The 13,926-nt window shown below is 37.7% G+C and overlaps 1 protein-coding gene across 2 annotated transcripts in view; it reads right to left on the bottom strand.

Moving 5' to 3' along the window:
* Positions 1-9,025: 9,025 nt before the first annotated feature.
* LOC143027724 (rab-like protein 6) overlaps positions 9,026-13,926 on the bottom strand; it is a 25,319-nt gene continuing 20,418 nt past the window's right edge. For both annotated transcript variants that reach the window (XM_076189203.1, XM_076189204.1), the window contains exons 11-14: positions 12,768-12,921; positions 11,458-12,047; positions 11,246-11,370; positions 9,026-10,235 (exon numbers count right to left, since the gene is read on the bottom strand). In XM_076189203.1, the coding sequence (XP_076045318.1) occupies positions 10,053-10,235; positions 11,246-11,370; positions 11,458-12,047; positions 12,768-12,921 (1,052 nt within the window). In that variant the 3' untranslated portion in view covers positions 9,026-10,052. The remainder of the gene's footprint in view (positions 10,236-11,245; positions 11,371-11,457; positions 12,048-12,767; positions 12,922-13,926) is intronic.

The following is a 13,926-nucleotide window of genomic DNA, read 5'->3' as shown; positions in this document are numbered from 1 at the left end:
CATGTGGTCTTTCTTAATTTACTTCCATGACCTCTTAAAGCCCCCCATCTTTAATCAGAGTTCTTCTATCAGTGCAATCTATCCCCTTTAGTGACCTAAACACTGTATTCATGTCACCTCTTTCTCTTAGATCTTTTAAAGTTGGCAGATCCACTGCTTTTAGTTTTTCCTTATATGGTTTATCTGCCAGGTTGGGGACCAGTTTAGTTGCTGCCTTTCATATTCTCTCAATCTTGCTTATATCCTTCTCTCTGTGTGGGGACCATACTTCTGGTGTATATTCCAGTCTTGGATGTATCAGGGTTGCAATTAGTTTTTTCATCATTTCTTTATCAATATAATGGAACACCACTTTAATCTCCTGCAGTAATCACTGTCTCTCCCCCAATCCTGCTGATATGTCCGTCAGGTGACAGGTTGTCTTTTATCAACACTCCCAAGTCTTCTTCTTCTTTTGCTTTTGTAATGCGTTTGCTTCCCAAGGAATAGTTTAAGAATGATATTTTGCTGCTATTGCCCATTTCCAGTATTTTGCCTATTTTGGTATTGAACTTCATTTCCTACTCTTGGCTCCATGCAAAAACAGTATCTAGATATTTTTGCAATATTTTACTGTCCCCTCATTTTTCACTCTTCTCATAATTTTTGTATCATCTGCAAACACATTGGCATAGCTTGTTGTTCCTCCCATCATGTCTTTAACATAGACAACATTATTGGTGCAAGTACTGAACCTTGTGGTACTCCACTTGTTATTGCTCCCCAGCTTGACATCTTGTCCTTTACTACTGTCCTCATGTATCTTTCCTTCAAAAAGTCTAATCCATTCTAATAGTTTGCCACTCAGTCCTCCAACATGCTCCAATTTCCACATGGTTTGACTGTGAGGTACTTTATCAAATGCCTTCTCTAGGTCCTAGTGCACAGTCCACTCACCCCTCTCTTGCAGCACATCAAACACTCTCCAGTAAAAGCTCAAAAGGTTTGACACACATAACCTTCCAGATCTGAAGTCCAACTGATTGTCTGTCAGAATGTTAATTTTTTCAAGATATTTGGTTGGTGGTGTTTCCTTGTTTCTATCTTTGTGAATTGGCACTACATTTGCCCTTTTCCAATCGAATGGCAGAATGCCTACTTTCAATGAACATGTAATAAGACTGGATCTTGTCTGCTAGTGTGTATATGTATTTACCTAGTTGTGTGTGTGACTGTTTAGCACGATAGGGTTTCAAAATGAAATAGTATGCTTAGTCTGGCCTATTTCGACTTACTTTCTATCAATAATGGCACAGATATATTTGGAGGCTGTGAGAATACTGAAGAGATTGAAAGGCATGTTCACTCAGCCAATGCCTTGGTGTACTTTATAAGTTATATGAATACAAACACCTAATTATTTTATTTTACTGGGGTTTTCAATCAGTTGTGGCCAAAATCATTCTAAAAAAATTAATTACAGAAAATCAGCTGATGCTGGCCATTACCTAATCTACAACAAGAGATTTCACATTAAGGGAGGAGTATACACACAAACACTCAGAGTGGTCCCCACACAGAGTGAAGGATATAAGCAAGATTGAGAGAATACAAAGGGCAGCAACCAAACTGGTCCCCAGCCTGGCAGATAAACCATATGAGGAAAGACTAAAAGTACTGGGTCTACCAACTTTGAAAGATTGAAGAGAAAGAGGTGACATGATTACAGTGTTCAGGTCACTAAAGGGGATAGATTGCACTTACAAAAGAGATCTGATTAAAGATGGGAGGGTTTTAAGAGGCTAGGGAAGTAAATTAAGAGAGACCACATGTTGAAAGGATGTGAAATAGTTTTCCATATAGATGTATAAATATGTGGAATAGCTTAGGTGATATACCTCAAGCTTAAATAATACATGAGTTCAAATCTATACAGTATATGATAATTGGAAATCAAAGATATAGATTAAGTTGGAACTGTACATGAACTTGAGTCTAGGTATGTTAGAAAATTATAGAATAGGAGATGGGACCCAATGAGCATTGCTCCTTTCCTGTATACTGCAATTAGGTAAATACAATTAGGTTAATACACACACGTGTTCATTGAAAGAAGGCACTGTGCCACTTGATTGGAAAAGGGCAAATGTGGTGCCAATTCACAAAGGTAATAAGGAGACACCACTAAATTATAGGCCAGTATCACTGACCAACACAATAGTGAAATTATGTGAAAAGATTGTGAAATATTGATGAACCAAATATCTTGAAAAGATGAACATTCTGACAGTTCAGCTTCAGATCTGGAAGGTTGTGTGTATTGAACCTTTTAAGCTTTTACTTGAGAGTGATTGATGTGCTGCAAGAGAGAGAGGGGTGGGTGGACTGTGTATTTACCTGGTTGTATTTTGCAGGGAGCTACGCTCATGGTGTCCCTCCTTTGTATCTCGCAGTGTCTAGTTTGCTCTTAAACTCATGAATGGTGTTTGTGCACACAATTTCTTTGTCCAGTTTGTTCCAAGTGTCCACCACTCTATGTGGAAAACTGTTTTTCTTCAGATCTCTTCTGTAGCTGTTTTTTTATTTTCTTTCCGTGTCCTCTTGTGCTTCTCTTGTCTCAGTTTAACAAGTCCTCTCTATCGAGTATTTCTGTGGCCTTCATGATTCTGTAGATGGTCAGGTCACCTCTCTTCTTTGCTCCAGAATTGGTAACTCCAGTTTAGCCAATCTCTCCTCATATGACAAGTTTGCAAGTGCAGGAGCCATTTTTGTGGCTACTCTCTGGATTCTTTCTATTTTCTTTATATTCTTTTTGGTACTGCGAACCTCAATGTCGCCATATATTCTAGTCTAGGCCTTTCCAGTGTGACCAATATTTTTTTAATAATTTCTTCGTCCAAATATGTAAATGCCACTTTTATTGATCTTAGCAAGTTGTAGGATTCTCCGACAATTTTGTTTATCTATTTATCATAGGACAAATTGTTTGAAATAATTACACCCAAATCTTTTTCGGATCTCTCCTTCTTTACCTCTTTGGTTCCAATTTTATATTGTCCTGATATTCTATTTTTGCTTTTTCCAAACTTCATTGAGCTACACTTGTTAATATTGAAGTCCACTTCCCATTTCTGACTCCAGTTCCATACCTTATTCAGGTCTTCCTGCAGCAATTCGCAATCCTTTTCAGTTTTTACTTTCCTTAACAGTTTAATGTCGTCTGCAAAGAAGCTCATGTAACATTTCACATCACCATCCATGTCATTCACATAAATAGCAAACATTATTGGAGGATGCTAATCTAACTTTGGGATAGATGTTCTGTTAATGTTCTGTTTCTTTTGCCTTAATAAATGTACAGAAATGGCTTTCCTACTGTTTTAAGATTCAAGTGAACAAAAGAATTGTGGCTGATATTGCAATTTCCTATAATAACGAAAATTTAAAAAATAAAAAAAAATGTCAAATTGCATAAAATCTGTAGCTTGCAGACAAAACCCGACTTCAGATTTGAAATCAGCACACTCAAGTTGACTATAGAAAAGTCTTTTTTTTAAATGCAACAAAATGAGTGTTCCCCAGTGTTATTGGAGCCAATACAGATCCTTGCGGTACTTCACTGATCACCTCTTTCCAATCTGAATAGTTTTCTCTGAGCACTACTCTCATCTTTCTACCAATCAGGAAGTCCTCCATCCATTTTAGTATGTTCCCTTGTATCCCTCATGTTCCAGTTTTTTTTAACATAATCTTCCTTGTCTGAACCCAAATTGTCTTGGGTTTATTATATAATTGTCTTCCAGGTGTTTTACCCATCTATTCTCAATCCAGAAAAGGCACTTGATAAAGTACCTCACAGACTTATATGGAAATTGACGCATATTGGAGGACTGAGAGGCAAACTACTAGAATGGGTGAAAGATTTTTTGAAGGAAAGATACATGAGGAGAGTAGTAAATGATAAGATGTCAAGCTGGACAGCAATAACAAGCATAGTTCCACAAAGTTCAGTGCTTGTACAAATGTTTCTTGTCTATGTCAATAACATGATGGAAAAAACAAGCTATGCCAATATGTTCGTAGATGATGAAAAAATCACGAGAAGAGTGACAAATGAGGAGGATGGTAGATATTGCAAAAAGATCTAGACACTATCTTTGCATGGAGCGAATGAGAAATGAAGTTCAATACCAAAAAATGCAAAGTACTGGAAATGAGCAATAGTGGCAAAAGAGCATCCTTAAACTATTCCTTGGGAACTGAACCCATTACAAAAGCAAAAGAGGAGAAAGATTTGGGAGTGTTGGTAAAAGACAACATGTCATCTGACATGCATATCAGCAGGATTGTGAGAGATATATGGAGTACTGTAGAAGATTAAAGTGGTGTTTCACTATATGGATGAAGAGATGAAAAAACTGATAGGAACCCTGATATGTCCAAGACTGGAATCATCGGTAGTATGGTCCCCATACAGAGAGAAGGATATAAGCAAGATCGAGAGAATACAATAAACTGGTCCCCTACCTGGCAGATAAACCATATAAGGAAAAACTAAGAGCACTGGGTATGCCAACTTTGAAAGATTGAAAAGAAAGAGTTGGTGTGCTTAAATATTCAGGTCACTAAATGGGACAGATTGCATTGACAGAAGAGATCTGATAAAAGATGGGAAGCCTTTAAGAGGTCATGGAAGCGAAGTAAGAAAGACCAATGCCTAAGGATGTGAAGAGAGTTTTCCATATAGGTACATAAATACTTGGAATAGCTTAGGAAGCGATATAGTCCAAACTTAAACAATACATGAGTTCAAATCAAGGATAAAGATTAAATTGGAACTGTACATAATTTTGAAGCTAGGTATGATAAAAAAATAGAGAATAGGAGATGGGCTCCAATGAGAATTGTTCCTTTCCTGTATACTACTGTTAAGTAAATACACATATTGTAAATAATATAAACAGTATAGTTTCAGCCTATGGCTGCACTGTTTGAATAAATTACGAATAATTAATTTTATTATTATTCTACAGGTCTATAAGCTGTCAGAGAGTACAGAAGTCCCCCAAATAACGCAGATTCGAATAACACGGATTTTATTTCAAAACCATCTCAAATGTAGAGAACCATTTTAAAATTCGCGCTGAGTTGGGCATGCATACGCACACACGCGGCAACATCGCAAACATTTGTGGTGACTGCTTTCTATTTTACCATATACAGTCGATCCTCATATAACGTGGTCATTATGTACACTGGGAACTGCTCAAACAAGGGTGTGGGGCGAAGGGATAGCCGTGGGTGGCTGCCTACAGTCACGTGTCAACCTCCGGGTACTGATGCAGGGGTGGCCAACAAGCTTTAGCTTGTCGCTTCCACCACCTGCGCCGTGCTATCGTGAAATTTTACCGCCCTAACCTGTTGAAGTGTAATGTTTCTTTCGTTTGGAACACAACTAATAAGTCTGATAATGATTGCGATTGTCATGTCTTAATTTCTCTTACGAAGTTCTTGTTGTTACTGGCAGTGGTGGTTTGGGAGATCAAAAACAGACATATACACGCTTACACACGTGTAGACATGCACACGCAGACATGTGTTAGACAACCAGTGTATGTTGTGAATGTGAGTACGTGTACACACAAATACGAACACAGACACACGCACGTACATGCTTACTTGTACATGTGAACACAGACACATACACACATGCACACACACACACATACACAACACATACACACACATATACATATGCCACATACACACACACACGTGTATACGCCACATACACACACATATGTATATACGCCACATACACACACATATGCATATACGCCATATACACACATGCATATACGCCACATACACACACATATGTATAAACACCACATACACACATGCATATACGCCACATACACACACATGTATATACGCACAAACACATACACACACACACACGTACACATACATACAGTTCTCGCTATTTTTTATGGAATGTCAGCATATGCGGATTTAGTCATACATGGTAATTTCAGGAACCTAACTCCCGCATTATTTGAGGGACTCCTGTACTGGGCACTGCTGTCTTCAAGGTACAGGGGAAAACAAAGGTGACCTCCCCACTTCACAAAAGGCTGTGGTGGATCCGATGGAAGCAGGTAACTTCTTTGATCAGGGGTACATCACGTATATCAGCAACTGATATACCTCCCCTGCCTTATTCCACTGCCTGTGGGCCTGAAGGACTGGTGCTGTCAGAACTGCCAGAACCAACAGGCAGTTCATCCCTACAGACCTCAGGGTGGAGAGGAAAGGGGATGTAGACAATAGGAGTTCTGCCATTAGAATGTTGTGCTTGGCATGGAAGGACAAGAGGGGAGTCTCCATGCTATGCACAACCCATACATACAGCATGGTAAATGTAGAAAAGCATGGCAAGGAGCTCCAGAAACCACAATGTGTTGCCAACTACATTCAGTATATGAAGGGTGTTGATCTTGGTGACCAGCTGACCAGATTGTATCCTTCCATCAGGCAATGGGAGAAGTGGTACAAAAAGCTGTTCTTTTTTATGTACAACATGGTAACAGTGAATAGCCTTGCCATATATAAAACACTGGGCCACACAGTGGAACAGTACTACTTCCACCTGAACCTGCCAAATGATATATTGAATGAGTATGTCAAGCTTCTGGAGCCCTACAGCTAGTGAGGCCACCCATCTACCCTGCCCTATCATTCAATTGCTGAAGAAAGCACTCCATGCAGTGACACAGATAGAGGGGGGCAAATGCCAGTGGTGTTTTTTTTATGTCACTGCAATTGTATGAGAAAAATGACCCACACAACGTGCAGGGTGTGGAACAAGGTGCTCTACATGTATGTGTGCTTTCAATAGTACCATGAGGAAAAAATATTGTAAATATGTGTATCGGGTCATCCCTCTACTCTGCCTGCTGCCCTGGGTTAGATGCAAAGCAACAAGACACAGCACACCCCATTTCCAATTTTCTGTATTTATATATATAATTTTTTGTATTAATGTGTTTGTATAATGAATATAAATATATATAAAAATATGTATATAAAGGTGTGTGTTATGATATTGCCTTTTGTTACTTTTCCATAAACTTACATACATACATACATATACTAAGGGCTTTTTCTCTGTTACATGGAAGGTAGCCAAAGTCCAAAGGCATAAACCCACTCCCACCCATTTCATCCCCACATACTCCAATCCCATTCATCACCCCTCCCTCCCACTTTTTTTTGGCTCTTCTTGGATGATGGGTCATCCCTACATCTTGCCCACTGCCCTGGGTCAGAAGCAACGCAGCAAGATACAGCACATCCACAGCAAGGCCACTTCATTTCATTGGCAAACCTCCCTCTCTGTCCCCTCAAGAAAAAAAAGAGAAGACAGGGAGAAATACCTTCGAGCTGCATCAAAATATCATTCACACATACTCCCTCACCCCTCCCCACCCCCATCCACTCCCTTCCATGCATCACAGCATCATCCAAACACAACCATTCTCCACTCACCCCTATCTTTTGTCTTCTCCCTTCATTCCTCAACAGACATTACCCTCTTTCTCAATGCCCCTTTTACCCCATCCATCCATCTCATCCTAAGTCACCCCCTCATGTTCACTCCCTCTACCTTCCACACTTCTTTTACTAATCTTTCCTCACTCATTCTTTCCATGTGTCCAAACCATCCCAATACTTTTTCATTAATCCTATCGCCCAACTCCCTTTCCACTCTCACTCTCCTCCTCGTTTCTCACTCTTTCCAGCTTAGTAACCCCTACCATACTTCTCTGGCATTTCATCTCTAACACATTTAAACTGTTCCTCTCTTATATTCCATGTTTCTGCTCCATACGGTGCTGCCAGCACTGTATACAATCTCCTCTTAGCATTCATAACCAAATGTCTATTTCTATATATAATAATTCTGAGCTTCATATAGTTGTTACTGTATCATATATTCTTATCTTTCCAAGTTTTGGTGGAAAAGAAAAAAATTAAGAAAGTGCATACTTTGACCTCTCAGAGAAAAACAACATTCATTTTCAGTATCTAATGGTTTATAGCAAGGGCTAATATGGAGAACATGTATGGATTCCAGCATCTTTCTTGACTAGAGGCAAAACTAAAAAAAATATACATATATATAAAATAAATCAGTAAAATGCCATTAGAAATTCTTACCTGTGATCAGATTCCTACAAAATTGGAGTGTCTCTCCATGCACAGGCATGCCACATCTGAAAATAATCAGTTGTGAGGGCCAACGCTAGGCCTAACATATCCCGCTAGGGTGGCTGTCAATGAGCAGAAAAGGGTTGATGTGAATGGGTTAAAATGTAATACTTTGAAGTGGAAGACTTTCCTAAAAGAAATTAAAATTATAAAATGTACTTCAAACCAAAGGTTCACCAACAAAATCTATACACCCAGAATGGTTGAGATTCTTATTTTTCTTTAGGAATGAAAATCTTCCAAGTGTCATAGTATGAACCAGCCTTTTGTATCCACCCCCTCCATTTTTTTTTTTTTTTTTTTACTCTGCAAGAGCATATATGCATTTAAGTTCATAATGTAAAATGCGAAAGATAATAAGTGAAAAAATACAAATTACTGTTGCTTGACTGACTTTCATTATACTAGTAAGTCATAGAAACATCTGATAATTATAGAAAATATAACATAGTGTACTTAGAAAGGGCTTAAGCTGTTTAGTATATCTCTGTGATAAAGCCAAGATTTTCAGATGAGATTCTCAGGCAATGGTTATTATCTTAGGGGTAACAGAGTCCTCTAATTTTCTTGTTAGCATGACTGATCTCTCAATCTAATATTGTTACTTGACATGCTACAAAAGTTATCACAGATTACAGGAATGAGAAAAATAATGAGTACTTTTACCATAATGGGGTTCAAGTGACCCCACTGACAACATAGCATCCCTTGGCAACATCACCAGTATGACTTGATTCTACACATTAAGTACAAAATGTGGCATCATACACACTTTATACATTTATACATCATATTTATTCAGACACTGGTATTTTACCATTAATTTGAAAGTGGCAAGCTATACAACATAGAAAGCACTATACAGTATAACTATCATATATTCGCGAGGCAATTCTTATCATTATCTCCTGATAGGATTTGCAACAATTGTGATAGTAACAGATGATATATTATACCTCATTATTTAGACACAGCACCAAAGGCTGTTATATTCTTTAAACAAGTGATAATAATAATAATGAAAATGATAATGATATTAATATTAATGTCAACAACTGCTGCTTCAAGTTTCAATGACTGGAAACCCACAGCCTCATGGTGGCTGGCAACAGTCCTTGGGCCTTCCCATAGATCTCTCTAAGAAAGAAAGAACGGAAAAAAAAAGAAAAAAAAACTGTGATCTGTAATGTATTAGCATGTAGCTGTACCTATGTTACTGGTTTATAATATTAATATATAGTTGTTTTTTTTCTGTGAAAACATGTAGTAAATACAATTAAAACTGAAAGCTATCTTGGGCTTGGTCCAAAGACTGAGTGCCAGCCCCTCCAGGCTCAACCTTCAGATGGAGGTGATGGCGATGACAGATTTAGAAAATGGGTTGCTGGGAGATGATTCTTTCGGATGTCCATCTTGCAGGACCACCATTAGCAGGTACCCGTCATAAGTCCCTTAAACAAGTGATAATACAGAATTTTTTTTATTACAAAATAACTGTCTGGTTATCACCAAAATTAAAATATATATTATAACAATGAACTCTACAATTATCCTAACAAAAGTCTGACAATGGTATATTTTCATGATGTGATGTATTTGTTTACAAGATAACAAGTATTAACAATTAAAAATTAGGCACAACTCAGTTAACCACCATCCAAACTAGACAAAAAGATTAAATAAAACCATTAAAAGAAACAAAAAGATAAATCAATAATTTTGTTCCCAATTTTCTTTTCACACTACATTCTATTAAGCCTTACAAGATTTATCATGTTGCATAGAGCCTAATTGGAAACTCAAATGGCTTCATATGACTCATCAAATGGCCTAACTGATGGAGATCCTAAAAAGTCTTCTAATACATCTTTTTCTGAGCTCTCCCTATCCTTTCTCTTCTTCTTCTTTTTCTTTTCGCTATTCTTTTCTTTGTCTTTCTCCTTGCTTTTCTTTTTTGATTTCCTTGCAGACTTGTCTTCCTCCTGTAGGATATGGAAAAAAAACAAAAAAAAATGAGTGACATTAATATCATGCTGGAGGGCAGTATCTTGCACGGGTTAATACTAGCACTTATAATGATCCCTATGACATGATGAAAGACATGGTGAGCTACATTAACATGTTTGCTGAGAATGTAGTGATCATAAAAAGAGCGAAAAATATTGAGGACTGTAGGATGTTGTAAAAAGATCTTGATAGTATATGTGATTTGGGTTTAGAGCTACTGAAAAAGAGAAATGGATTAAAATGACCATCATTTAATTATTCAACAGGAAGAGAAACTATTACAAAAAACAAGAAAAAGAAATCTGAGAGCATTATGATAATGATAAATATAGAGTAATCCCTCCTAATTGGGTTACAGGCTGTTCAGATTTGAGGAATATTTGAATATGCAAGGTAACATAAGTGGCCTATAACCTGCTTTCAACATGTTGATGCAAGAAAGACCCCCATATACCTGGAATTCCTCATCAAATATCACTGGGAGGGCATCTGTTTTAATCATTACCATATTCTTCCTTGAGTGACCTCTGGGCCAGACTGGTGGGCATTGCCAGTTCTCTGGGAGCAACCAGAGCAACAGACTGATTGACTGATTCTATCATTTATGAAAAAATAAAGAATTCTGACCGCCTACATTTGCATGAAAGTATTGTGGTTGCTGGAATTAGAAATGCTCATTGGCCAAGTGGGTTAGAGCATCACTACTTGTGGTGGAGGATGGGAGAGGAAAGAATGAAAATCCTGACAAGCAGTGAACAAGTTTGTGGTTATGGGGATACTACATAAAAGTCTCTGGTTTAAAAAGTCTTCCATAAGAACACACCATCCTAACCTCCTATGAGAGGAGGAGTTCATGACGTTCAGCCGAATCATCAAGGAATTAACTAAATACAAAAATATTTGAAACACAAAACTACTGTAATCATAAATACTGCTTAGTACCAAATAATATACTTTGTAATTAATAAACTGCAACATATATTACCTTCTCTTTGTCTTTTTTTCTTTGTCTTTTTTTCCTCCCTGAGAGAGTAGCTGGGCTATCACTTCTTGATGTACTACCACTATGTGGATTAGATTTGTCTAATGATATAAAATCTGAACACTGGCCTGCAAATAAACATGATCATCAAATAGTCTGATCTCACATTCTGCCATTCATCAAAAGTAAGACAAAAAAAAAAACATTATCCTTACCTAACGCAAATTCAGAAGATACAGTCACACAGTTACTTCCATTCCTGTCAACTTTATCTATTGGTAACCAACCAATATTGACTCCTAAGCCTTTCATGTCTTGAGAAAGATCATCAACTTCCACCATTTCATTTTCCAAACTCTCGCCACTGACCACATTTCCTGCGGCAAAACTCTTCGAAGTCATCCACTCGTCCATATTATACTGACTTTTTGATTTTGCAGAATCATCTTCCTCGGCACTATTTGAATACTTCGGCACATGATTATCTTCTATTTGAAGATCTCCAAGTTTATCTGCCACATCCACTGGTTGGACAACAATATCTAAGGTATCAAAAATTTTGCTTGTACTATTCTGGTTATTATATTTGTTATCTTCATGGATTTTAATGTCATCTTCTAAATCAGAATAGTTATTAATCTCCATAACTACAGGTCCTTCTTCTTCACTGCTTTCAGTCTGATTCACTTTTACATCTGGTTCATCATATACAATGCCATCTGCATTTGACCCAAGGTTGATATCATCAGGGTCTAAATCATCTTGAACACCTGCTACCATTGGATTACTTCCTTCTTCATAATCACTGGAAAAAAAATGGAGTTTATGAGCACACATAAAATCCTTTTTGAAAATATCTCATACAGTCCCTACATGAAATAATCAACACTTACTATACCAAGAGATACAAAGATGGGTCACTATGAGGTTAGCTCCCCCTCCCATATAATACAACTAGGTAAATACACACACCAAGAAACATCAAAACAACATCCAAATACCTATATTATACACAATACTCTCTTCTCTTCCTCCACAACCACCAGACACCAGCTTCCAGCAGCATATCTATAATCATATTACTCACTGCTCCATCAACAGACTGAAAGACAACATATTGCTGCTTGCCAGACCCCCTGATATCCATCCCTCTGAATCCTCTCTCCCCCAAAAGGACAGAGTCCACCTGGCCAGATTACAATGCGGCCACCATCCAGCTCTTCTAAGCTATCAGAAGAGGCTGGATGACTGCATTGTAGATAACTCTCCAGGAGGCAACACTTCATCAAATACTATATACATTATGAAAGATTGCATTGTACATGATCATACACACAAACAACACAATATAAAGGATTTGTGGGAAAACTCTGTTTCAGCCGTGGTGTTCCTTCGGAAAACAGGGCTGCTCAATCAGTTTTGGGAACAACATCAATAAACAACAACAATGAAATAAACATTAAAATTGTCTAATTTGGTATATTTGAGTTGCTGTGAAGAATTTCTATAATTATAAAATTCTTACCTCTCATCTTCAATTAGTGGTGGTGATGGTTCTTTGTTGGACGCTGATGGTACATCATTCAAAAACGACTGATCTAGATTACCACCATCTGGCACAAAGTCGTCAACTGACACAGGTTGTTCTGATGTTGCCATGCTTGACGGATGAGGTACATCTAATGGACATCAAGGGAACAAGGATCTATTTGTACTATTCATTTCTAATGTTCTAAAAGTGAATAGATAATGCACAAAATTTCAAAATATAAAATTATTTTTAAACATACATGTACCTCATACATCTTTATGTACACCAAAGGCCCTTTCCCCTTTATAATGAGAGATGGGCAAGTCAAAGCGCATGCCTGCTTTATATATCAGATGCAAAAAAATAACTCAGATTCATTCTGCCTCTTATACTCTAAGTCACTATTTAATCCAAATTTGCAGATCCAAAGAATAAATCATTCTATGGAAATCAATCTTCTAGATAGAATACAAAGGGCAGAAAATAGAATGATCTCCCATCTAGCTAATAAGATATACAAGAATAAACTGGAAAAATTGAAATTGCCCACACTAGAAGACCAGAGAGAGGTGACAGGATATTTATCTTCAGAATGGATAAACATACATACATATACCAAGGCTTTTTCCCCCTTTCAAGGGAGGTAGCCAAAAAGGGAAAGGCATAAAAACACTCCCACCCATTACATCCCTAAATACACTCCACACCCCTCCCACCCTCCCTCTCATCTGAGCACCTCCTGGATGACGGGTCATCCCTGCACCTTGCCCACCGCCCTGGGTCAGAAGCAGTGTCGCAAGACACAGCACATCCACAGCAAGGCCGCTTCATTTAATCGGCGACCCCCCCTAGAATGGATAAAGGAATGGAAAAAAAAACAAACAAACAAAAAAAAAAAAACAGAGAGGATCTGTTAGTATGGGGTGACTATCAAGAGGACAGAGTTTAAAAGATATCAGGAAGCAGCTTTCCACACAGACATGTAAATTTCTGGAATAAATTAGAAGATCATGAGTAAACTATGGGCAAAGTTTGATCAATGAAGATGGGACCTTATGAGCATAGTTCCAACTTTTTAGATAAGATGTGAAGAAATCCCTTTGGGCCATGTCAATTTATATTGCATTCACAGCCATTCCCCACTCATATTTAT

Source organism: Oratosquilla oratoria, chromosome 8 (assembly GCF_046742065.1).
Source record: "Oratosquilla oratoria isolate Oo_2021 chromosome 8, ASM4674206v1, whole genome shotgun sequence".
Taxonomy (NCBI): Eukaryota; Metazoa; Arthropoda; class Malacostraca; order Stomatopoda; family Squillidae; genus Oratosquilla; species Oratosquilla oratoria.
This window is presented reverse-complemented; position numbering and strand designations above follow the sequence as displayed.